This window comes from Artibeus jamaicensis, unplaced genomic scaffold, assembly GCF_021234435.1.
Source record: "Artibeus jamaicensis isolate MK-2021 breed Jamaican fruit bat unplaced genomic scaffold, CSHL_Jam_final contig_3182, whole genome shotgun sequence".
NCBI lineage: Eukaryota > Metazoa > Chordata > Mammalia > Chiroptera > Phyllostomidae > Artibeus > Artibeus jamaicensis.
The window spans coordinates 4,782,825-4,808,221 of NW_026521742.1; the positions used below are offsets into that span (position 1 = coordinate 4,782,825).

The 25,397-nt window shown below is 44.4% G+C and overlaps 1 protein-coding gene across 5 annotated transcripts in view; it reads left to right on the plus strand.

Annotated features, from left to right (window-relative positions):
• The window catches only part of GTF2IRD2B (GTF2I repeat domain containing 2B), a 74,729-nt gene that overhangs the window by 30,740 nt on the left and 18,592 nt on the right, over positions 1 to 25,397 (plus strand). For all 5 annotated transcript variants that reach the window (XM_053663476.1, XM_053663474.1, XM_053663475.1 and 2 more), the window contains 8 exons: positions 3,442 to 3,580; positions 13,243 to 13,362; positions 14,823 to 15,006; positions 15,170 to 15,198; positions 16,687 to 16,741; positions 17,257 to 17,300; positions 20,799 to 20,876; positions 24,914 to 24,970. In XM_053663476.1, the coding sequence (XP_053519451.1) occupies positions 3,442 to 3,580; positions 13,243 to 13,362; positions 14,823 to 15,006; positions 15,170 to 15,198; positions 16,687 to 16,741; positions 17,257 to 17,300; positions 20,799 to 20,876; positions 24,914 to 24,970 (706 nt within the window). The remainder of the gene's footprint in view (positions 1 to 3,441; positions 3,581 to 13,242; positions 13,363 to 14,822; positions 15,007 to 15,169; positions 15,199 to 16,686; positions 16,742 to 17,256; positions 17,301 to 20,798; positions 20,877 to 24,913; positions 24,971 to 25,397) is intronic.

Sequence of the window (25,397 nt, forward strand, 5' to 3'; positions counted from 1 at the left end):
TGTGTGTCTTTCTTTTTCCTCTTCATTGAATTTCCTGGGGGTGAGCGACACTGATTTCAGGTGCTCGATTCTACCACACATCATCTGTACACTGTGTTGTGTATTTTCCACCCATCACCATTTATCCCTTTCATGACTTTGTATCAGGGGTGCAGGGCACCACCATGTCTAATCACTGGTAACATTCACCTTGATCACTTGGGCAAGGTGGTGTGACAATTAGTTTTATGTCAACTTGACTGGGCCACGGGATGTCCAGATAGCTAGTTAAATAATATCTTGGAATGTGTCTGTGAGGGTGTTTTTGGAAGAGAGCAGCATTTGAATTTGCACCCTGAGTAAAGCCTATGGCCTTCCCAGTGTGGGTGTGCATCGTCCACTCTGTAGAGAGCCCAGCTAGAGCAAAAAAATGCAGGAAGGTTGAACTTGTTCTCTGCCTCCCTGTGCAGCTGAGACATTGATCTTCTCCTGCCCGCTGCACTCCTGCCTTCAGACTTGGACTGGAATTTACTCCATCAGTTCCCCTCTTCTCATGCCTTTGACCTTCACCACCCGCTTTCCTGTAGCTGGCAGACTGGATCATGGCCCTTCTCAGCCAACTACATGAGCTAGGTCCTTGTAATAAACCTCCTGTTACATGTATAAAATCTCCTGTTGGTCCTGTTTGTCTGGAGAACCCTAATACAGGGAGCATCTGCCACATTTCTCTGTTGTCCAGTTACTGTTTTTCCCTCTGCGGGTCCTGTTCCGGGGAAGCAGTCCCTGAGCCCCGCCCACAAACCGCGGTTCTCAGGCTGGTACCAGCGGTGCCACGCGGCCTGCAGCACGGAGCTCGCTGGAGTGTGAGCCCCTCAAACGTGTTATTTGTCATATGTTTTGGGAGCCTTAAAATAATTTATATCCTTTGGGATGTTCCGTTCATCTGATTCCATCCCACGGAAATAATCAAACTTGCACAGAAATATTTGTGTTTTCAGATGTTTCTTGTAGTATTGTTCATAATAGGAAAAAAAGCCTTTTGGATAATGTTATGGTTAAAGGGGCAGATGGTGATTACATTGGGCCCAACTGGATAATTTAGGACAAAATATTATATATTCGTTTAAAAGTCATATTTTTCAGGATCACATATGCTCAATAATGATAAGCAGAAAGCCAGCTTATATACAGTAGTATGATTCTAATTTTGCTTTAAAAATTATATATATATATGTGTGCGTGTGTGTGTGCATGCATATTTCAAAGTGTGAATAGTGGTTAACTCTTGGTAATAGTGTTACGGGGGATTTCTTTTTTCTGTATCTGCTATCACTAAGATTTTATAATGTACATATTTCATAATGAGAAAAATACTTTCAAAAAGATCTTTTCTACTGATGGCGACCAAAGTGAGGCTAACATTTGGTACCTTCACCTGGAACCAGAGTCTCCATGTTAGATTAACTGCTGAATTTTTGGCTCATTTGACATAAACAGGTTTGCCATGAAGCTAATGGAGCCTGAGCTCTGGGCTCCCACTTGCCCTGGTCCTTCCGTGGTCCTGGGAGAGTCCCAGCAATAAGGGCTCATGTGTTTTTGTCGAACTTGCTAGAATAAGGTAGTTTAACCACGTTGGTGAGGTTGCTCTCTCCACCTGCTCTTTCTCTCTGTTACAGTCCCTGTACTAGTTTCCTGTGGCTGCTATAAAAAAATTACACCAACTTCATGGCTTTAAACAACACATATATTTATTATCTGATCATTTTGAAGGTCAGAAGGCAGGAAATGGGCTTTGCACGGCTAAAATCAAGGTGTTAACAGAGCTGCGTTCCTTCCAGGGGCTCCTGAAGGGACTCCGTGCCTGGCCTTTTCCAGCTCCCAGAAGCCCCCCATGTCCCTTGTCTTGTGGCCCCTTCCAGCCAGTGTGCCACTCTGCTCTCTGATTCCACTGTCACATCTCCTGCCCCCCCCTTCTCTTCCTTGTCAGGGTCCTCATGATACATTGGGCCACCCTGTATAGTCCAAAACTATCTTCCCATCTCAAGATCCTAAAGACAACCATGTCCGCAAACTCCCTTTTGCTGTGTTAGGCACCCTGTTTACAGGGTTTGGGGATGAGGTCATGGACAGCTGTGCGGGGTCGTTGTCCTGCCAATCGAATCACTGTGTCAGGTGATGGAGGAGCAGACATGGCATCTCTAGGGTCCTGAGAAGGGGAAGTTGGGCTGAGGATACCTTTAGTTTTAGGTTAGTGGTATTATGTGGCTTGCTGTTATTTTTATGTCTGGATAAGTTAGTGCTGCGCATCTCAGTGTAGGAATGGTTTCCAGGAATATTCCTACAGTCCACTGTGTCCACTCATTCAGTAACATGACGTCAGGGGACAAAGCCTGAGGTTGAATTGTGGTGTGGATGTGTCTGGGTAGTGGGGACAAAACAAAGTTTTAAATGTACGAAGCCGAAAGCTAGTCTGGGGGGAATTCTACTCATGAAACATGTAAAATTGTAAACAGAGGATTTGTTTTTCATTGATGCCTTTTAGAAACCAAAGTTCTCTTTGTCAGGAATATACCCAGTAGTGTAGCATATGTAGTTATAAATACACCAAACATTCTTTTAACTTCTTAAAAGGAATTACACAAAGTAGAATGTATCAGAATGGTTGTCTGTAGGCCATAAACCTGCAAGTATGTGTGTGTATGAGGTTTCATGTTTTATGCATGCCTACCTTTAATAATAAAAATGTAATCAACGAGGATGGAGGAAATGTTAAATTATTAAAATAATATTTAAAAAATTATTGTCATAGAAAGAGGCAGTCTAAAAGTCTATAGCCAAAAGTGTAGGAAAAAAGATTCTGCACCTAATTCCATTGTACCGGGCAGGCTGCCCACACAGCCAGCACTTTTCCAGCCCCAGCTGGTGTCCAGCACTTCCAGCTCAGTTCAGACACCCTCTACCCAGGGACAGCATCTGATCTGCCAGCTCAGCCCCACAAGACTGCCCCCTCTTTAGATGCCAGTTGCAGTCAGGGTTATCCCCTGTGCTTCTGATTTATCATATCTGGTCTGTCATCAGCAGGGGTTCCCACAACCCCCTCCTCAGATTTGATTCATTTGCCAGAGCAGGTCACAGACCTCACCTTTATTCCTCTCTTCACTTAGAGACTTCCAAGGGCTTGAGAAGCTGTGTGCCAGGAACAGTGGACAAAGACCAAATAAATATATTTTTATTATAAATCACATCATCACAGATAGTTAATAAAAATATGTTCTTCTACAGGTTTTGTGATGTTGATGGTATTTGCTTGATAAATTTGTTTTATTCTCTTGGTGATTTTTCTCATACGAAATAAATATTCATTTTGTACCTAAAATTTTGTGTTTTCTTAAAGCAGGCCTCTTAGGCCCTACAAGGTCTGGATCTGCCCTTGAATAAAATACTTCATTCATTATGTTTCAGTGCAAAGAACTGGCCAAGTCCAAGGCAGAAGTGGCCTGCATCGCGGTGTATGAAACAGACGTGTTTGTCGTGGGAACTGAGAGAGGACGAGCCTTTGTCAACACCAGGACGGATTTGCAGAAGGACTTTGCACAATATTGTAGGTGTTAGCAATTTTATCCTTTGTGTTCATAAATCTTAAAGTATTTGCAGACAAGTCTTATGTAATCTTTTCTTCTAAGATATCATAAGCAGTATTCTAAAACAGTGCTGACCCCCCTCCTCTGCCTGGACACACCAGGGAAGAGCTGCTAAGGACAGTGAGCGGGGAGCACAGCCGTGGCCTCTGGCAGCGGGTCCGAGGCGGGACTCAGGTTTGCAGACTGCGTGTGAAGCACGTAAAGTAAATTGTCTTCAATTCCTAAAATAAGCCCACATTTTAAAAAATACTCTTATTTTGCTCCTTCCCAAAAGAAAGGGTAAAACTCCATGAGGGCTTATTAGATATTATTTTTGGTTAATAACCATTATACTCCTTTTCCCCTTTTTTTATAGCCTTCAGTGTGCCGGTATGTGTTGCGAGTGTCCAGGGACATTAATGAGCAATGTGGTCACATTTTAGGGAAATTACACTCCAAGGCACCTATTTCCCACTGTTTTCATCTCTTGGAACACATAACTAAGTACTAAAATTCTGCGGCACACCAAAAATATATTTTTTGCCAATCTGACAAAAAAATAGGTATAATTTTGATTCATTCGCACTGGACAGCTGTTGTCCTTTTTTTAATTTGACAGCCTAAGGGAAAAGGGGTGAGTGCGCCTGACTAAACAAGCAGGTATGACATGTTTTAAAAACTCCTATGGCACACCAGTTGAAAATCGCTGCTCCAAGGTGTTACAGCCTTATGTGTAGTGATTATCTGTACTGCTGTAGGTCATCTACCAAGTACTGAGTTAGCAATTTTGGATCTCCTGGAATCAAGAAAGAAAAAAAAGAAAGTTTAATCAAAGGGTAGATATAGAGATAGATATAGAAATAGATATACATATAGATATCGATATATAGGTATGTAGATGTCTCCAAGGATTGGCAGAGGGTATATATATATAACAGTTTGTGATTTAAAGCCTGTATTGATTGATATGGAAGAGCCATTCCTGGCTACCATTTGCATATATATATATATATATATACCATTTGCTCATATATATATATATATATATATATATACATACATACACACACACATATATATGTACATGTGAGTAATCTTGATGCATTTATGTGTGTGTGTGTGTGTGTGTGTATATATATATATATATGAGCTTGATTTGATAGATAGACATTTGTTTTTAATTAAAATATGTATACATATTTTTTTCGAGGATGATATCTGGGTCCTGTTGCGTGACCCACACAACATCACCTTGGTCAGACTTTGAAGGAGCCCATCAGCACGGTGTTTGCTGAGTGGAGCAGCTGGGGGAGATACGGGAACATGGAACAGGACTGAAATTGGAAGGGGCCTCAGAGATGTACAGGGAGAGAGAGAGAACAAGCTCCTTGGGAGCCAGCTCTCAGACACCAGAAAAGCAGGTCATGTGACCAAGGGGCTCAGGGCCTGGGGAAGAGACCTTGACGCTCACTTGACTTTAAGAAACAGGCTGAGACTTCCGCCAAGATGGAGGCATACGTGGAAGCACTGTGCCTCCTCCCACAACCAAATTTAAAAACAACAAAGTTTTAGCAACAAAAATGCAGCCAACACCACAGAAAATTGAACTTCACAGAAGTCTGACAACAACGGACCCTTCAGCCAAACTGATAAACCGGTGAAGGAGGAAGTGGTGAGACAGACTGTGCAGGCCCCAGTGGCAGGAAGCAGCAGAGGCACCACCATTGTCCCTCTCTGACCCCACCCCTACCTACAGCGTCACAAACCAGCGACCTGGGTGGCCCCGCCCTGGTGAACAACTAAGGCTCTGCTCCTCATACCTAACAGGCACGAAAAGATCAAAACATGGCTCAAGAACAACTCAGAGCCCCAGAGCCGATAAATCTAAGTGATGAAGAAATAGCCAAACTTTCAGATGCACAGTTCAAGACACTGGTGATCAGGATGCTCACAGAACCGGTTGATTTTAGTCACAAATTAGAGGAACATATGAAGGCTAAACTAATTGAAATGAATGGAATTGCACAGGAAACCAATAGTAATGGAAAGGAAACTGGGACTCAAATCAAAAAAGTGGACCAGAAAGAGGAAGAAAATGACCAAACAGAAAAGAATGTAGAAACAAGAATTCAAAAAAATGAGGAGAGGCTTAGGAACCTCCAGGACATCTTTAAACGTTCCAACATCTGAATTAGGGATGCCAGAAGGGGAAGAGGAACAGCCACGAGTGGAACACTTATTTGAACAAATAATAAAGGAGAATTTCCCCAATCTGGCAAAGGAAATAGACTTCCAGGAAATCCAGGAAGCTCAGAGAGTCCCAAAGAAGTTGGACCCAAAAAGGAACACACCAAGGCACATCATCATTACATTAGCCAAAATTAAAATGAAGGAGAGAATTCTAGAAGCAGCAAGAGATAAGGGGACAGTCACCTACAAAGGAGTTCCCATCAGACTGTCAGTGGATTTCTCAAAAGAGACCTTACAGGCAAGAAGGGGCTGGAAAGAGGTATTCCAAGTCATGAAATCCAAAGACCTACATCCAAGACTGACTCTATCCAGCAAAACTTTCATTTACAATGGAAGGACAGATAAAGTGCTTCTCAGATAAGATCAAATTCAAGAAGTTCATCACCAAGCCCTTATTATATGAAATGTTAAAGGGACTTATCTAAGAAAAAGAAGATAAAAAAGATGAACAGTGAAGGGACAGCAAACTCACAGTTATTAACCACACCTAAAACAAAAGCAAACCAAGAGGACAGCTAGATCAGGAGAGGAACCATAGAAATGAAGATCACATGGAGGGTTAGCAACAGGGGAGTGGGAGAAGGAGAAGAGGGGAGAAGGTACAGAGAATAAGTAGCATAGACGATAGATAGAAAATAGACAGGGGGGAAGTCAAGAATAGTAGGGTAAATATAGAATCTAAAGAACTTGTGACACATGGTCATAAACAAAAGGGGGGGACTGGTGGGGGAGGGTGTGTGCAGGGTGGAGGGGAATGAAGGGGGGGAATAGAACAACTGTAATGGCATAAACAATAAAATATATTTAAAAAAGAAAGAAAGAAACAGGCTGAGATGGGGCATGTCCACCAGCTCCCTTCCCACTCACAGGAGACTTTCATATATATATGAGATTGATTGATTCAGACTGACTTCTAAAACCAAAATGTAGGGTCTGTACTATCATGAAGACTGATTGCAAAACGAAGCAGTGGATATGGTGAGTGTGTGACTGACGAACAAGAAGGGGATATATCAGTTCATTCATGTCAGTTGGCAATCGGATATCTAATTGTTGAAAACTAGTTACAGAGACTTGTAAAGTTTCATAATTGCATGTTAATTTTTTCAGATATAGGGCTATTTCTATTTCCTTTTGCACCCATTTCAGTAAACTTTATTTTTAATTTCTTTATTTCATCTAAGTTGTCAAATTTGTTGGCATTAAATGGTTTATAATATTTGTTTTATAATTTTACTCTCTATTGATTTCTCTACTTTAGTTTCTGATATTGATAATTTGTGTTTTCTCTTTTTTTCTTGATAACTCTTGCAAAGAATTCATTTATTTTACTTATCTTTCCAATGAGCCAACTTTCAACTTTGTGATTTTCTTTATTGTTTGTCTGTTTTCTTTTTCGGTTATTTTTGCTCTTATCTTTATTTCCTTATTTTTTTTTTTGGATTTATTTGCTTTTTTCTTATAGCTTTTTGATTTGGTAGCTTAGGTCATTGACTTTTTAAAAATATTGAAATTATGATTTTCTCTTCGGGTTCTGCTCTAGTTGTATTCCAAAGACTTTGAATGTTGTGTTTTTATTATTATTTAGTTCAAAATATTTTCTAATACCCCTAGTAATTTTTTTCAACCCATACTTACTTAAAGACCATTTCTTAACTTCTTAATGTTTGGGGATTTTTGGTTATTTATATCTAATTAAATTTAGTGTTGCTCCAAAAATACACTCAATGTGATTTTAATTTTTTTTTAATTTATCAAGCCCTAATTTATGACCTAGCATATCATTTATGTTGCTGACTATTCCGTATGCACCTAAAAACAGTCTGCAGTTAATAGACCAAGTAGGTCAGGTTGTTAAATAATGTTACTCAATTCATCTGTATCATTTTGAGTTTGCCTCCTTGTATGTATCAGTTACTGCCAATGGATTGTTAAAATTTCCAACTATATTGCGTGGAAGAGTTTCAGGAAATTGGTGTTAATTCTTTAAATATTTGATAGAATTCTCCAGTGAATCCATGTGGGCTTCAGCTTTTCACTGCTGGGAGATTTTTCATTATTGATTCAATCCCCTTACTCATTATTGGTCTATTCAGATTTTATAGTTCTTCAAAATTCAGTCTTGGTAGGTTATGTGTTTTGAGGAATTTATGCATATTTTTTTAGGTTATCTAATTTGTTGGTATACAATTACTCATGATATTCTCTTACAGTACTCTTTATTTCTGAGGCATTGGTTGTAATGTCCTTTCTTATTTTAGTTATTTGAATTTTCTCTTTTTTAATCTAGCTAAGGGGTTTTCAATTTATTTGACCTTCTAAAAAACCTAACTTTTAGTTTCATTGATTTTTAAATTGTTTTTCTAGTCTCTATTCCATTTGTCTCTGCTCTAGTCTTCATTTTGTCCTTCATTCTGATACTTTTGGGTTTAGTTTGCTCTTCTTTTCTAGTTTCTTTTTTAGAAATTTTATTTATCGATATGAGAAAGAAAGAAAGGAAGAAGGGGAGAAAGAGATTATGTTCCACTTATTGGTGCATTCCTTGGTTGCTTCTTGTATGTGCCCTGACCAGAGATCGAACCCACAACCTTGGCGTATGAGGACAATGCACTAACCAACTGAGCTAGCTGGCCAGGGCTCTTTTCTAGATTCTCGAAATGTAAAAATTAATTTGTTGATTTGAGATTTTTTTAATGCTAATTTTTATCCATAAACTTTCCTCTTGGCATTGCTTTTGTGACAACCCATAAGTTTTGGTATGTTGTGTTTTCATTTTCATTTGTCTCGAGGTATTTTCTAATTTCCATTGTGACTTCTTTGAGCCATTGTTTAATTTACACATATTTGTAGGTTTTCCAGTTTTCTTTATGCTATTGATTTCTAGTTTCATTCCATTTGGATTTAAAAAAAGATAACTTTATATGACTTTGATCTTGTTGAATTTGTTAAGACTTGTTTTGGGCCTGACAGTTGGGTGGTCTGTGTGCACTGGAGAGGAACGCACACTCTCCTCTTGTCGGTGGCCATAGGTCTGTTATGTCCAGTGGGCTCACAGTGTTGTTTCATTCCCTGTTGTTTTTTAATTTTTTTTGTCTAATTGTCCTCTCCACTATTGAAAGTGGGCATAGTGAAGTCTCGTACATTATCGTATTGTTCTCTATCTCTCCCTTCCTTTGTTTCTTATATTTAGGAGCTCCGAGATCTGGTCCATAAATATTTACAATGTTCTGTCTTCCTGGTGGATTGGCCCTTTTATCATTATATAATGTCCCGCTTTGTCTCTAACAGTTTGTGATTTAAAGCCTGTATTGATTGATTTGGAAGAACCATTCCTGGCTACCATTTGCATTACCATTACCTTTTGCATCTCTTTTGGTTACCGTTCATGTGGCATCTTTTTTTCCATCCTTCCATGTTCAGCCTAAATATGTCCTTAAATCTGAAGTGAGTCCTGTAGATGGCATAGTGTCCTATAAGTCCTTTATACCTTTTTCACTCTTTTCCTTTTTTTTCTTTTTGCTCCTCTAACTTAGTGGCTTCAAATGACTTATTTTGAGTTTATTCTTTCTCCTGCCTAATCAAGTAAGTTGTTGAACACCTCTAATTTTTCAGTTCAGTCATTGTATTTTTCAGCTTCATAATTTCTGTTCAGTTCTTTTTATAGTTTCCGTCTTTGACAGTGTTCTCATTTTGTTCATGTGTCATTTAGTCATCTATCTGCATTCTCTCCAGCTCATCGAGCATCTTTGCATTATGACAGTTATTTTAAATTCTTTGTCAGGCAGTCCATAGATCGGCATTTCTTTAGGATTATTTCTGGATTTTTATTTTGTTCCTTTCTTTTGGCCTGTTTTCCTGTTTCTGTGTATGCCTTGTAAGTTTTTTTTTTCTGGGATTTGAGTGTTTGAAAAAACCAACCACCACTCCCAGGCTTTGCATACTGGCTCTGTGCAGGCAAAGACCTTCGCCAACCTTCCTGCTGGGGTCCTGGGGCCTCTCCCGCCTTTTTGAGTCTCTTTCTCCCTTAGTGTCTACCCGCAGAACTGCAGCTCTGGCCTGCTACTCAGCCCTGTTTTCAGCAGCCGCCAAACCCTGATATGGATCCCATCAGGGCTTGAAATAATGTGAGACAGATTCTACCACATTTTGCTGTGTATAATGCGCACTTTTTTTTGCCCAAATTTTTTAGGGAAAAATAAGGATGCACATTATACGTGGGTATAATGATTACATACAGTGGGTATAATAATCCCGTGAATAATGTGCATGAAAACGTGGGTGTGCATCATACATGGCAAAATACAGTCATCCCTCCCTCAGCCACCAGACAAGCCAGAATGTTGGACACACAACCCACTCTTTTGTTTTCCTCCCAGTTACTCTGCAGCTATGCCATGTGAAGGGAGAGGCACAAATAGTCACACCAGATGCCCGGAGTTTCCCTGCCCCTTACCCTGGAATCCCTTCTCGGTTTCACAGTGGCTCAGGTGCTGTGGCTTCACAGCTGCTCTGTGCAGTTCTCACAGAGGTGTCTGTGTGTCGTTAATTTGCTCTGTCTGTGGCGGAGGGCAGGCCTATTACTACTGAATCTGCCATATTGCCGGCATCACTCTCCTGCTTTTGTTTTTTAAGAATATTTGGACTTGATATGGAATTCTAACTTGACAGTTTTCTTCTTTCAGCCCTTTCAAAGTTTTATTCCGTTGCCTTCAGGCTCCATCATGTTAGATACAACGTCAGGTTAGAATTCTTACTTTTGTTCTGAAGGTAACGTGTGGTTTCCCTCTGCTCTGTTTAATCTTTGGTCTCAGCACATCTGGCCGTGATATACTTGTGGTCTTCGTCAATTTTGGACATTCTCGCCATTGTCTCTTCAGATATTTATTCCGAGCCATTCTCTTCCTTATTTAAACATATAGAAGAAAATTGATATTGCCCCATAGGTTATTAAGGCTTTTTTCCTTTATTATTATTATTCTCCTATTCTTTTTTCTATTTAAGCTTCAGATTGGACAGTTTCTATTACATTTGAGGATGCCGATTCTTTCTTCAAGTGTGCTGGCGTTAAGTCCATCGTGTGAGATTTTCATTTCCAATTATTGTTTTATTTCTAGAATTCTGTCTTCTCTCTGTCTGTTTCTTTCTTTTTTAAAGATTTTATGTATTTTATTTTTAGAGAGAGAGAAGAGAGGGAAAGGGGAGGAAACATCAATGTGAGAGAAACCTTGATTGGTTGCCTCTCACACATGCCCTGCGCAGGGACTGAACTTGCAACCCGGGCATGTGCCCCATCCAACCAGGAATCGGACCGACGACCTTTCTGTCTGCCGGCTGGTGCTTAATCCACTGAGCCACACCTGCCAGGGCAGGAATGCTGCTTTTTGGTTAAGCTCTATTTCCTTGAGAACTTGAGGAACTACAGGGGAAAAGACAGCTCAGCGTGAATCTCACTCAGGATGGAAGCTTTCCCTTTTTTGAAGGTAGCCTTCCTTCCCGTTTCTGCCTGGCTTTGGTCGTACTTCAGTGCCTTAAAGTACCTGACTTTAATATTTTGTCCAGAGCCTATCACTGTTACAGGCAAACATACACTTCTCTGCCATTACTGGAACTGAAATACTGGTTGTGATTCTTGAATATGTGGTGTTTGTTTCCGGGAGATGGTGTCCCCTCTCGATCCCTCCGCTCACTCTTCACCTGTGAGCCGAAATTGTTCGAATGACCGGCCACACATAGGTTTTCAACTGCTTCCTTCTTTTAGCCTAGTTGACTGGGTCTCAGATGTGAATGTGCATCAGAGTTGCTTTGCAGAATTGTATACACAAAACTATGTATTCTGTACTTAATTGCCTGTACACAGTTTTTGTTTTACATTTGACCTTAGAACATGACTCTAATGTACAGGCCTCTCCACATCAAATTACCGTGACCATTTTCAGTGTGACAGTTACCAGGTTACTGCCTCTCTACTCCAGGTCCTCAGCTCTCTGCTCTGCCTTGGATGTTGGAGGTGGGCCCTGTAAACACTTCTCCTTCAGGGGGGTACAGCCTTCACCTTCGTCAGAGAGGGCTGAGGGGATCCTCTAGAGAGGAAGAGGCTTCTCTCCTGGATTCCAGTGGGTTCTCAGCTGCTTGTGCCTGTGGCCCCTGGTGACAGAAGCAATTGGGAATCCCAGTAGCTCCCCTGCCACACCCAGTGTCCAGTCAGTTCTCCCGGCACCCCTGCTGGCTTCCCAGCAAGTCTCACAGAAGTCCCAGAAAGTTCCAGAAGGGAACTTCCCAGTGAATCTCAGCAGCAGCAATACTGCTCCCACACATAGTTTTTCGGGAAGGTCCTGCAGGGCCCCAGAGAGTGGCTTCCCAGCGAATTCTCTTGGCATCACCCACAGCTGGTTTTCAGGGTTCCACCAGCACCCCAGAGGACAGCTTCTCTGCAACACCCAGCAATCCGTGCAGGCGCCCAGGGGCAACTTGCCCATGGTTTCCCAAGTACCTCCAGGGTCCTTACTCACTGGCCACAGCTTGCCGCACCCCCGCCGACGTTTCCGCCATCCGATAGGCCGTGGCTGCATCCACCCCAGAGAGCTCCGATCTCTCCGGGGGACTGTCTTCCAGATCAGCTCCTTCCTCAGTGCCCTGCTTCAGCCCCAGCAGTAGGGCTGCGCCCACTACTGACGCTGCGTGTCTCTGGAGTTCTCTTACCCCTTAGTCGTCAATCCCTTGCTGGTATAAAATAGTTAATGAATTCTTTATTACACTTTCCCTGTTCAAATTAACGTGTGGTTTCTGTCTCCTGACTAGCTCTGATTAAACCCGCCTGTCCTGGCCTGGTGGTTCAGTTGGTCAGAGCCTCATCCCATGCAGCAGTGGGTTGCAGGTTCAATCCCCAGTTCAGGAGCATATTGGAGGTGACTGATGGTGCATCTCTCTGTCTCCCTTCTTCTCTAAGTTCGACAAACACATCCTTGGGTGAGGATTAAAAATAATAAATAAACCCACCAGTTTCAAAACTTTTGGAATAGCAGCTGACAGGGGTGATGGGGGCCTGGTAGCAGACCAGGGGGTGGGGCTGGTCTGGAACATGTTCAGTGGTGAGGGTCTCTACACGGTGACTGTTACTTTTAGACCATAACAAATAACATGTCTGTTTGAAAATAACTTCCTTTGAACTACAAATGTTTCCTTGTGTGTTGAATGACTTACAGTTCTTTATCAGTAGATTCATTTCAGAGATGATCCCGTTCATTATAAATAATTATTTAAATAAACAGAGACCTTGTGTTACGTTCATTCCCCTTTCTCCCCTTTTCTTTTCTGTACACCAGCAGCATAGAGGTTGGGGACATGCAGGGTTCAAATGCCTGCGGGCTGACCTTGTGCCATGACTCGTTCACAGGCGTCTCGGAAGGCCTGCCCGAGGTGAAGCCCCCACGCCCGGTGAACGGGACACAGCTCCACTCCGGGGAGACGGAAATACTCAGAAAAGCAGTCCAGGACTATTTCTGCTTTTGTTACGGTAAAGTGCGCTTGGAGCATGCGTCCTCCGAACAGTTCCCTGTGGAGCTGGCGGTTAGGTCACCGTGTTGCCGCTACTCTAGGTTGGTGACATTTGAAAATCCACATTCTGTTCAAGCAAGGAGCTTGTTCTTTTTTTTTTTAAGGTTTTATTTATTATTTTATTTTTAGGAGAGGGGAAGAGAGGAAGAAAAAGAGGGAGAGAAACACCTATGTGTGGCTGCCTCTCACACACCCCGCACCAGAGACCCGGCCCGCAACCCAGGCACATAGTGTCCCCAGTGGGAACCAAACCGGCGACCCCACAGGTCACAGGCTGGCGCTCAGTTCAGTGAGCCACACCTGCCAGGGTGAGAAGAGCCCGTTCTTAACGTGCCAGGTCAGGTTTGTGGCAGAAGACATGTTGCTTTGGCCTGGTCCGCGGAAACCTGCCTGGTGGGACTTCAGTCTTTGCTCCTGTTTCGAGGAGCCCCCGCTCCTCGGCCGGCCAGTTACTGAGAGATTTTTGTTACTGCCGTGGTCGGCAGCCTCGCCCTCATCCGTCTCTCCCTCTGCCCACGTCTTTCCACAGGCATTAAGACAGGGTTTTAACATACCTACACATTGTTATGAAAAGCTGGATGACCAAATAACTATGCAGGTGTCACACTCGATTGTGCAGAGGTACCTCAGCATCTTAGGGCCTCTACAGCTGCGCACACGTATGTGACCTGCAGGTCCCTGTGAGCACTGACTCTGGTGACCCCCAGCACAAGGGGCCTGGGGGCCTCGGGCCACACCTCTCCCTGCGGAACGGAGCTCCAGCACCTTTGGGCTGGCGGCCAGTGTAGAAAGACACACCGCCCCCAGTGGTGACATGAGACCCTGCTGACATCATAACTTTTCCACAGGCAGGTTGGCCTGGCTTGATCGGTGTGACACAGAGACAATTAAGCTTTGCATGGAGACCCGTCCTCTTTTGGCGGCAGCATCCTGAGTAACCATGGGGTGCTCTCTGCAGCCCTGGTGTGCCAGGGGAAGTACCCCAGATTGTACAGCCTCCAAGAGAATGGGAAAAGAGATCTGTTGTTTCCTCTTCCCTATGTGAAGGATTAAAATAAATATTAAAGGGGTTTTTTTTGCCCTGGCTAGTGTGGCCCAGTGGATTGAGCACCAGCTTGTGAACCGAAGGGTCACAGGTTCAATTCCCAGTCAGGGCACATGCCTGGGTTGTGGGCCAGGTTCCCCTCTTTCTCCCTCCCTTCCTTCCCCTGTCTAAAAAAAATAATAAAATCTTAAACAAAGGGTTTTTTGTCCCTTTGGTTGGGAATTTTTCTAACTTGGGTTTTGGAGAAAGAGGGTGCCTTATGTTTCTAATGTATCTTCAAAGCCAGATGCCACCACCTGTGTCTGTCACACTGCGTGGGTCTGACTGGTGGGGTTTCGTGCTCGTAGCGTTTAAAGTCGTCGTGCCTCTTGTAGGGAAAGCGTTAGGGACAGCAGCAATGGTGCCTGTTCCCTATGAGAAGATGCTGCGAGACCAGTCGGCAGTGGTGGTGCAGGGGCTTCCGGAGGGCGTTGCCTTTAAACACCCTGAGAACTATGACCTTGCAACTCTGAAATGGATTTTGGAGAACAAAGCGGGGATTTCATTCATCATAAACAGGTGACGGACTCTATTCTTTCATAACAGTTAGCTTAGTTAAAGATAAACTGAGGGCTTAATTGCAGTTAGTTAATTATGTTCTGTTACATTTAGAAGTTGTTTATTCCGATATTTAATCTGTCTTGTGTGTTCATACTGAATAATAGTGTTGGTTTTCTTGCAGGCCTTTCTTAGGTCCGGCAGATCAGCGAGGTAGGTGCCAGCTTCTCCTACTTTGTGACTGCCCTTGTCTGCAAAACACTTATGCTTTTCTAATTAAAATGCAAGTTTGGCACATTCTAAAGCTCATTTAGTCTTTGCTTTTCCTCTTGGAGGAGGCAGCCCCTGACGTTCCAGGGTGGGTGGTCCCGACGTTTGCAGGGTACGCGGTCAGGGATAGATGCCCGCCTAGAAAGCTGAGACACCACCCTCCCTGCAGCCCGCACGCCTGCGAGTTTCTGCATCCAGACCACAGTCAGCAGCACACCCACCTCGTCCTTGTGCCCAGGCGTGTGAGCGTTCTGGGGTCACGTCCTGGTCTTTGACCACCACCGAGGGCCAGGCATTGTTGGGTTCGGGAGTGGGTCTGGGATGTGTGACTCTTCCCGCACTTCGGAAACTCACAGTCTCTGAGGAGTAAGACTGTCCAGCAGGGAACCAGGCATGGCCCACGCTGTCAGGATGGCTGGAGGAAATCCCGAGAGCCCCTGGAAAGGGGTAGAGGTGTGTAATTGGAGGGGCTTCCTGGGGAACGGGCCCTCCAGATACACAGGGTGTCGGCAGGCTGGTTCTGCCGGGAAGCACATGCAGTGCGATCGGGCAGAAGGCCGTGCGGAGTGTGTTTGAGGACACGTTGGGAACCAGTGAGCCCTTATAATCTCCTGAACTTGTGATTATGAAGCGACAGATGATAATGATAGTAATAGTAATTTACCAGAAGTGTTTAGAGATCTATCTGTACCCAGTTTTCTCAGATTATTATTCAGAATGTAATTGGAAACCGTGGCGGGATATGAAAGATCAGGTCTAACAAGGGTGTCATATTGAGACTGTGGAGGTAGGGGAGGCCTAGGGGGTGCAGGGCGGGGCACGCACAGTTCACAAGGCCCACCGTGGGGTACGGCGGGCAGCGTGACACGCTCCGAGCAGGGACCACTCATGGGGCAGAGTTTGCTCCTGGAACAATTGTGAGCTCCTGGGATCCTCTCGCTCACCTTAAAGGAGGGATTTGAAGGTGAGGGTGGCAGGACACCAGGTGATTATTGGCCGGATGACTTGTGTTTTCATTACAGAACAGTAATGATAGTGGCCGGCCCTTCTTTATTGCTCATGGTGTGCCAGGAACTGTTCTAAGCACTTTACACATACTAACTCTCACCGGCCACTGTTTTCAGACAGAGGACCTGAGGCGCATGGAGGTTTAGTAAGTTGCTGGAGGTCACCCAGCTGGTGAGCAGCGACATGGGGCCCACACTTGAGCTCCAGCCCCAGCCGGCTCCTCGCCCCCATTCTGCCCCCACACACAAGCCCAGAGTGTGGGGTCAGGTTTGAGTTGCGGTCAGCCCGCACTGCCATTCCATGATGACTTAGAGATGGGAGTTCTGCCCTGTGTGTACTTGCTTTCACTTAAGGCGCCTTTGAACGTTGTCATAGTTCAAGACGTGGAAAGGGGCTAGTGTGTGTCTTTTCACTCCTGCACAGGTGGGCCCGGGGCCGGAACACATGCTGAGAGGTCAGCGCCATCGCCGAGTGAAAGGTAAGACAACCCGCATCCAGCCCCAAAGGGTGACTTTTTAGACCAGAAGGTCTTCCTGACTTTGCTGTGCAGCCGGCCCGTGAACAGCCTGACTTTGAACCACACGGCCCTCTCGCACCCGTGGTGGACCGGGCGCGGCGCACGTCCTTCGGGGTCCCCTGCATTTTCCGTCTGCGGCGGGGAGTCCACATCTGCGGAGGGCCCACTTAAATTACACTCAGGTTTTCCACTGTGTGGCGGCTTGGTGCCCCTCACCCGCCACTGTCCAAGGGTCAGCTGTACGTTCTTTATTGAAAAAGATGTTTGGGATTATGAGGCTATATTCAGTTGATACCTTTAATTTTGTGACATTATTAAGAACATTCATGTTAAACCTGTGGCAGTTTTGCTCTCAGTTTGTTGTGGGAAGAGGGATTTGGCGGCATGGAGGTCTGGGGAGTTGAACTCACCGTGTCCAAGCACCTGTGCTCGCTCCTCCCCCGCCTGTCTTGACCAGGGCTCCCTTTTCCTTTCAGCTGTGGCCCCATCCATGTGAAAACTGAACCCATGGAGGATTCTGGTATGTACACCAATGCTTTTAGAATCCAGTCACTTGACTCCTTTCTTTTGTTTTACTTAAAAAAAAAAAAAAACTCAATAAACTAAGAATAGAGAACTTCCTTGACTTGGTTTTTAAAAATCTACCCAAAACTACAACTAACATTAGAGTCCATGGTGAGAAACTGGACTCTTGCCCCCTAAGTTGCCGAGCGAGGCAAGGCTGTCCCCTCTCCCCACTCCTGCAAATGCGGGCAGACAGGAAGAGGAAATAAAAGGCACACAGACTGGGGAGAAAGAAAGGAAACTGTTGTTCACAGATGACCTGATTGTGCAGAAAGTCTGAACGAATCAACCACAGAAATGGGGATTGAGGTATTTGCAGAATAATCCTATTTTATTCACTTATCTAGGAAAGAGCCTTCTAATTCAGTAAATACTAGGTACTTGATGTTATTTAGTAGATATATTTGTGGACAAAATATTATTTTAATTATATTTAAATTAGAACTCGAATGTGAAATGAGTAAAAAAGTCTTGAGCACACGTTTGGAATTATGACTTGATTTACAAATAGAGCAGTGTTTTCATCTTTGGACATATTTTACTACTTTCTTGAACTCTTCCGTCATTTATAAATGTTGTACAGCCCTGGCTGGTGTGGCTCAGTGGATCGAGCGCTGGCCTGTGAACCAAAGGGTCTCTGGTTCAATTCCTGGTCAGGGCACAGGCCTGGGTTGTGGGCCGGGTCCCTGGTTGGGAGCATGTGAGAGGCAGCTGATCTATGTTTCTCTCACATCAGTGTTTCTGTCCCTCTCTCCCTCCTTTCCCCTCTCTTTAAAAATAAAACCTTTTAAAATAAATAAATGTTCTATAATAAACATGCATCACTGAAACAATGTATATTGGAAAAAAACCCTCTTCAGTGGATCAGAAGAGTTTATCTCCATCCCTGCCTCACCCCACTCCTCAAAAAAGAAAAATGGCATTGATTGGATGGAAAATGTTAAAAGGTTAAAAATAGATTTAAAAAAAACCTTCAAATGTTTAATCAAAAGATGGGAAAATATTGAGAGTATTAAAAGTGGAAAAGTTTAAAAACTCAAAATAACCAAGTACCTGAAACTAAAACCCAGACCTCAAAAAGATGAAAATGAACCCTGGCTCGTGTGGTTCAGTTGGATAGAGGAAGGGTCACAGGTTCGATTCCCAGTCAGGGCACATACCTAGATTACAGGTTTGGTCCTGGTTGGGGTGCATGCAAGAGGCAACCACACACTAATGTTTTTCTCCCTCTCTTAATCCCTTTCCTTCCCCTCTCTCTAAAATTAAACAAGTAAACATCTGTTTTAAAAAATGTTATTAATGAATTCTACTGTGGATTTCGTGATGCAATACAAATCGCTTTCAGCTGCCCCCAGGCTTCTACAAGCCGGCCGTCAACGGGCCTTGTCTCCTGTCATACGTGTGTAGCGCTTGTTCCACAAATCAAGTGTGTAAATGGTTTTGAATTTTGAATTCCTTTTTCTCTGTCTCTCGCTCTCTCTCCCTCCCTCCCCTCCCTCCCCTCTCTCTCCCTTTCTCTCTCTCATTTTGAGGAAAGGCTGCCATGAATGTTTTCATCAGCTTTTCACCCAAAGTCCCCACTGTCAGCGCTGGTTTCCGTGGCCTGGATTAGGAAGGGACTTTTCCTTGACGGCCCAGCTGTCACGTGCTTGTCAGATGTTTCTCTTAGTAGAGTCTGTGCTGCCTAATCAACTCGGAATGTGTACTTTAATCAAAGTTTTATTATAAACTATTAACAAAAGGTATCCATGTTAAATTCTTTTACAACTCAGACTTATGAGTGTAATAAGAAAAATTCTTTTTCACCCTTTCACTCTCTCCTCTCAAAACTCCGCGGCCCCCCAGGGCTCCCTGCACAACTCTCATCCCTTCTCCATAGTAGGGGTAACAACTTTTAACCAGTTGGTAAAAATTCTCTCATATTACTTAAAAATAAGCACATAAATAGCATTTTTCTTTTTTCTTTTTTCAGCAAAAGTAGACCTCCATTTGTTGACTTCCCTTTGATCTTTCCATCAAGTTACCTTCCTGTCCCATTTCTGAGCAGGCTCCTCAGCATGATGTACCATTTCACTAACATGCCGATCAGCCGTACCCGTTCTGGTCCTCGGTCGTTCTAACAAATTTTCCTTTTTGATAATCACATTTTAAAAATCCAGTCTCACTATTCTCATACCAGCAGCTGTTCGTTTTCCGAAGACCCCTCAGAACGTGTAGACTGATGCTGAACAGTGAAGCCCAGGCTGCCCCGCAGTTTGTATTTGATGTTATTAACATTCACGGTGAATGACACGTATACTTGGGTAGCAGTTATCTGTTGCTATATTAAAAGCACCAAAACTAGTGGCTTCAGGGATTCGTTTTTCTCCCAATTCTGTGTGTTAGCTGGCATGGCTTCTTGTCGGAGCTGACTGGGCTGAGGCTGCACCATCTGGGAGGCCTCACTCCTGGGTGCAGGGCCTCACCTGGGGGAGCTGGGCCCCGCTCTCCTCACAGCCTCACAGCCCCCAGGAGACCAGCCCAGGCTTGTTCTCACGGACACTCAGCTTCAAAAACACTAGGCTCTGATGCAAACTTTTTCCGAGCCTCTGCTTATGTCCCTTTGGCCAAAACAAGTCACGTGGCCAGGCCCAGCTTGAGAGGGTGAAGTGCTGGCCTCACTTCCAGAGAACTGGAGTGGGCAGGCCGCGTGGCAGGCAGGTGTGCGTACCGGCTGGGAGACCACTGTGGCCAAGCGTTTCAGCCCACCACACCTCTCCCTGATGAAGGCTTTTTTGTTTTACTGTTGTAGTTTCCCCAGGTTCTCAAGTCCATTTCACTGAGAGTTAAGATTCTACGGTCCAGTTCAAGTCCCACTACAGAAGAATGTTTACGTATTTCACATAAATGCACGTATATATTCAGCCACTTTAAAAAGGGGAGTTTCCCCAAACTGGGATCTAGATCTCTTTCTCCTTCCCATCTTCTCCTCCCTCCATTCCTTCCTTCATTTTTCTCTCCCTCCTTCTTTCTTTCCTCTTATATTGATTTTATATTATTTTTTAAAATTCTCACCTGAGGATATGTTAATTGTTTTAGTGAGAGAGGGCTGGAGAGAGAGAGAGAGAGAGAGAGAGAGAAACATCGATTGGTTGCCTCCCATATGTGGCCTGACCAGGAATCAAACCCACAACCTAGGGATCTGCCCTGCCTGGGGTTCAAGTCCACAGCCTTTTGGTGTATGGGATGGAGCTCCAACCAACTGAGCCACCTGGCCAGGGCTATTTTACTTTTATGGTATTTATATTCTTATAGGCTACACCATTTGTTCATAGCAAGTGAACAAGTTCCTTTGCTGATCACAGTGTTGCTCTGGTAATCAAAACAGAACCTGGAAATTCTATCAGCTGGTCATATTTCTCTGTTGGTGGGTTTGGTCTAACATACAATTCTGTAATTTCCATTGCATTCAAAGGCCTTCCACTGAAAGCAGCAGCCGTGTCGGTCAAGAAAGAATCGGAGGATCCTCATTACTATCGATATAACATGCAAGGTAATACTGTTTTAGAACCACTTTCTTCTCCAGAAGTTATTCATGAGGGAAAGTTCTAACTACCTCCCGTCTGAGAAATAGGCGAAGACTAATAAAGGCCCCCACACCCTCCCTGTGCTCTCGAGCGCCATCACTTTAAGAAAAACAACATGCGGTCATCAGGTGGACTCGTTTAGCCTAATCCGAGTGCTCGTGAGCACGTGGGCATGTGAAGGCGTTTCCGGCTGCATTTGATTGAGTTTGTCCTTAGTACTCTCATTTCGTGTGTTCTCAAATATTTCCTCCTCAATCCTGGCCAGTCCAGTCTGTCCCTGGGTTACTGAGAAAATATTCAAAGTTAGAAGAAATGGAGATGAGAGTTAAGAAATTCAAATGTCCTTAATAATATTTGCTTCATTGACATCTTGCAGGTTAAATGGAGGCAGGAGGGCATTATTAGCAAACACAAGATTTTGAGTGTGGTGCACGCAGGTAGGCGGCCTGTGCAGTTCTGTGGCTCAGTCCTCTACCCCAAGATGGGAGTCCTGCGGGACCCCAGCGTGATGCCAGTTGTGTCAGTTTGTCACTTCGATGGCTGTGGCACCGCACCCCTGTCCTTTCTCCATCTTTGTGCTCCTCTGGAAATGTGGGCAGAGTGCAGGAGAGTTTGCAATTTCAGTCCTCAAACCCTGTTATCACATGGGAAATGTTTTCTGCAAAATCTTAACTCTGAAATCTTCCAACAGCATCATGTAGCTCCATAAATTTTACTAAGAACTTTTTTACAAAAACATCTAAAGGTAGAGACTAACGGGAGTGTCTCTCTTTACTGCTGTCCCAGGCCAGGCCCCCACCCGCCTGTGGCAACCCCTGACGACCAGTCTCCCCCCCCCACTGGACAGGGACCGTCCATCCCACGCCATTGCCTCCCCTCGCAGCAGTGGTTCTCTGAAGCCTGGGACCCGCCCACTGCCCTCCCCTGCTCACACACTGCCCGTGGCTCCTCACCTCCTGTAACATCCCAACTGGCAGCAGCATGTCTACTGCTCTTTCCAGACCCCCCTCCTTTTCAGTCTGCCTCCCTCCCCACCTAGGAGCCCCCTAAGCTTCATCTTCAGCTGAATTGTGGCAGGTACAGGTGAACTGACCCAGCAGTTTGCGAGTTCAGTTGTCAGGCTATGCCCTCTAGCTGTTGAAAGGCTTTCCCATCCTCAGGTGAGGATTTTTTTAAAATAAAAATAATAAAGTGCCTAACATAAAGAAAGAAAAGAAAGGCCGTCCCTGTATCTGTTCTGCCTGTGAGCAGCCCAGGATTAACTCGTCCTTCATGAGCACAGAGGCTGTGCAGCGGTGTGCTGCAGGTTTAACAAGGCGGTGAGAGTCACGGGTTAGGGGTCCCAGGGCTGTGACTACACAGCCTCAGGGGAGTGCTGGTGGGAGGGCCCACAGGGTCTGTTCCGGTCTGCGTGGGCGGCCCTCCACCTCTTAGCAACAGCCTCTCCGCAGCGCACACTCCTGAGGCCTCAGCCTCCCTCCTGCTCCTTCCCTTCCAATATGACCAAACGTGGGCAAGGGGCTGGAAAGAGAAAAAAGCGCTCTCTTCAAACAATTGCAGAATTGGTGAATGAGCAGAAAGTTAACTGTGATATCAGGCTGTGGGCCCTCCCACAACACTGGCTGTGAGTGTCCAATGTGAGACATTTGGAGAGTCTTCCTTCGTGACCTCAGCAGCTCTGATGTCAGCCGTGGGAATGGACCTGAAGGCCCCACGCTATCAGTCAGCTCACCCTGGACAGCAGTGGCTGCTGACAGGTCTCCTGTTGTCACTCACTGGAGGAAAAGCTTTCTGTCAGTTAACTTCCATGCCCATGTCTGCCCTTCACAGTGAGGAAAAGAAAGTGAGAAAAGCATGAGAACAAGGCTTCTGGGTTTCTTGCTGTAGCTGGCACACAGACATCAATTAGTTAGAGTCACTGATAATAAAAACTAAAATGTATTGGGATTCAGTCTTTTGCCTAGTAAATAAAGTATTGCTGAATTCCTCCTCTCTCTTTCTCTCTCTCTCTCTCTCTCTCTCTCTCTCAAAAGAATTTGGGGGAATAAAACATGTGGCTTTCAGGAAGAAGTCATAAGATGCACCCATTTTGCAACCCCTAATGTAACAGTGCATCTCAGCCGTGACCACCAGTGGCCATTAAAACCATTCGGACTTTACCACAGGTGGATCAGGCTGACAGGTCCTAACTCACTGGCCCAATGTTAACCTTACAAAGTAGAGGTACCCCAGCATTATGTACCTCCTGACGGGACCTATTATGAACTATGCCTTTGGGATTCTTGCCCCCACAATCAGACCTAAGTCTGATCCAGCCTCTAGGCCTAACTACCAATTTGTAGGAAATGCAGGAGATACAGGAACATAGGAAAATACACCACAAGGACACAGGCAGTAAACTCCAGGATGGGAGAAAAGCAATAAGCCAAATGTGCTGATTTCTTCATCATATAATTGCAAGGGTTTTTTGTTTGTTTATTTGCTTGTTTGTTTTTTAATGGACAGAAACCTGTTCTGCAGTAGTAAGGACTGAAGAGGCATTTCAACCAGATGTGTAATGTGTGGGCATTGTTGGGATCCTGATTTGAGCAAACCAACTGCAAAAAGACTGCTTCCTGTGGAATGTCAACTGGTGACTGGTCAATGGCGGGAACACTGGAATTGGAGAGTCATTGTTTTTTAACCATTATAACAAAAGATTGGATCAAGAAGGAATCGTCAGTGGACACTAAATCTAGAGAGAAATTTAGGAGCAGAATACTCACACGCTCTTAAAATTGCTTGTCAGTTGCAAGAGAGAGGGAAAAAGCTAATGATACCGTGGAGAAATCAGATAACACCTTGATCAGATGATCAAATTTCACATGAGAGAGAGAGAGAGAAATGAACTCTCTCTCAGCCACTCCAGGCTGCTGTGCGAGAAAACCACAGGTCAGGGGCTTAGAAACAACAGGCATTCACTCCTCTCAGTTCCAAGACCGAGGTGCCGGCAGACCCAGCGTCTGGTGAAGACCCACTTCCTGGTTCATAGAGGATCATCTCCTGCATCCTCCCATGTGGAAGGGACAGAAGAGCTCCCTGGCGTCTCTCTTATGAGGACACTAATGCCATTCATGAGGGCCCCACCCTCGTGACCTGATCACCTTGGAAAGGTCCCAGCTCTAAGTACCATCGCACTGGGGGTTAAGGTTTCGACATACAAATTTTGAGGGGACGCCTCTAGTCTATAGCAGACATCACATGCCTCCAGATGCAATACCCTGAGGAGGGTACACCATCATCTAGGCAGTGTTCTGGCTGAAAATGGGAAACCTGAATCATATCATGAAGAAATATCAGACGAGCTCGAAATGAGGAGCATTCTATGGGGGGAGGAGGCTTCTAGTCTTAAAAAGTAGCAATGCCATAAATAACAAAGCAGACTATGCAACTGCTACAGATGAGAGGGAACGCAGAGAGACGCGGCAACACAACCACCGTCCCGACGTCAGACTGGATGCTCTACAGAAGAGGAAGAACTGTAAAAGACAGTGGGGGCAACTGACAGAATTGGAATATGAGTGATAAAATAAAAGTCTTTGCTTCAATGTTAAATGCTGTGATTTTTAAAAAATTTTTAAAAGATGTATTTACTTTGAGAGGGGAAGGAAGAGAGAGAGGGACAGAAACATCAGTGTGTGGTTGCCTCCTGTGCGCCCCCTACTGGGGGCCTGGCGGGCGGGCTCAGATGAGGCAGGATCCCATGAGTTGATGGCTGGGGGCTGAGCACATGGCTTCTCTGTACCATCTCTCTGTTTTGTAGGTTTGAAATTTTTCCAAAGAACAAACAAAGGGACAAAGGAAAAATATAAAGAAAGGATCTTTTGTGCAAATGTTATTTAAGGAGTCAAAGTATTTTATGTACATTCCTGTGCAGGTCTTGAATTGTTTGTATGATTTTAAACTACTTGTTTTTAAAATTTGTATTTCCACCTTTTTAATACAGCCTTTGCTTTCCTTTCAGAAAGCCTTCATTCCCCTGCAATCAGTGAAGTGACAGAAATGGAATTGCCAATGGAAGGTTAGAAAACCAAAGCATTTTAGTGTGTGTGTGTGTGTGTGTGTGTGTGTGTGTGTTTTAAGTTTACAGTATTTTACAGAGAACACACTCTTTTAAACACATGTTTGGAAATGAAGAGAGGGACTTCCTGGTGTGCTTTCTTAGAAAACTAGCTGAATCCTAGTCCTAAGATGTAATTTTAAAAAATATTTTATTTTTTTTTATTTTTAGAGAGGGGGAAGGAGAAAGAAGGAAAGGGAGAGAAACATCAATGTGTGGTTCTCACACACCCCCTACTGGGGACCTGGCCCACAACCCAGGCATGTGCCCTGACTGGGAATCAAACCAGTGACCCTTTGGTTTGCAGGCCGGCACTCAATCCACTGAGCCACACCAGCCAGGGCATGAGATGTGATGTTGGGAACGCTCACACTCTTGTACTTCCTGA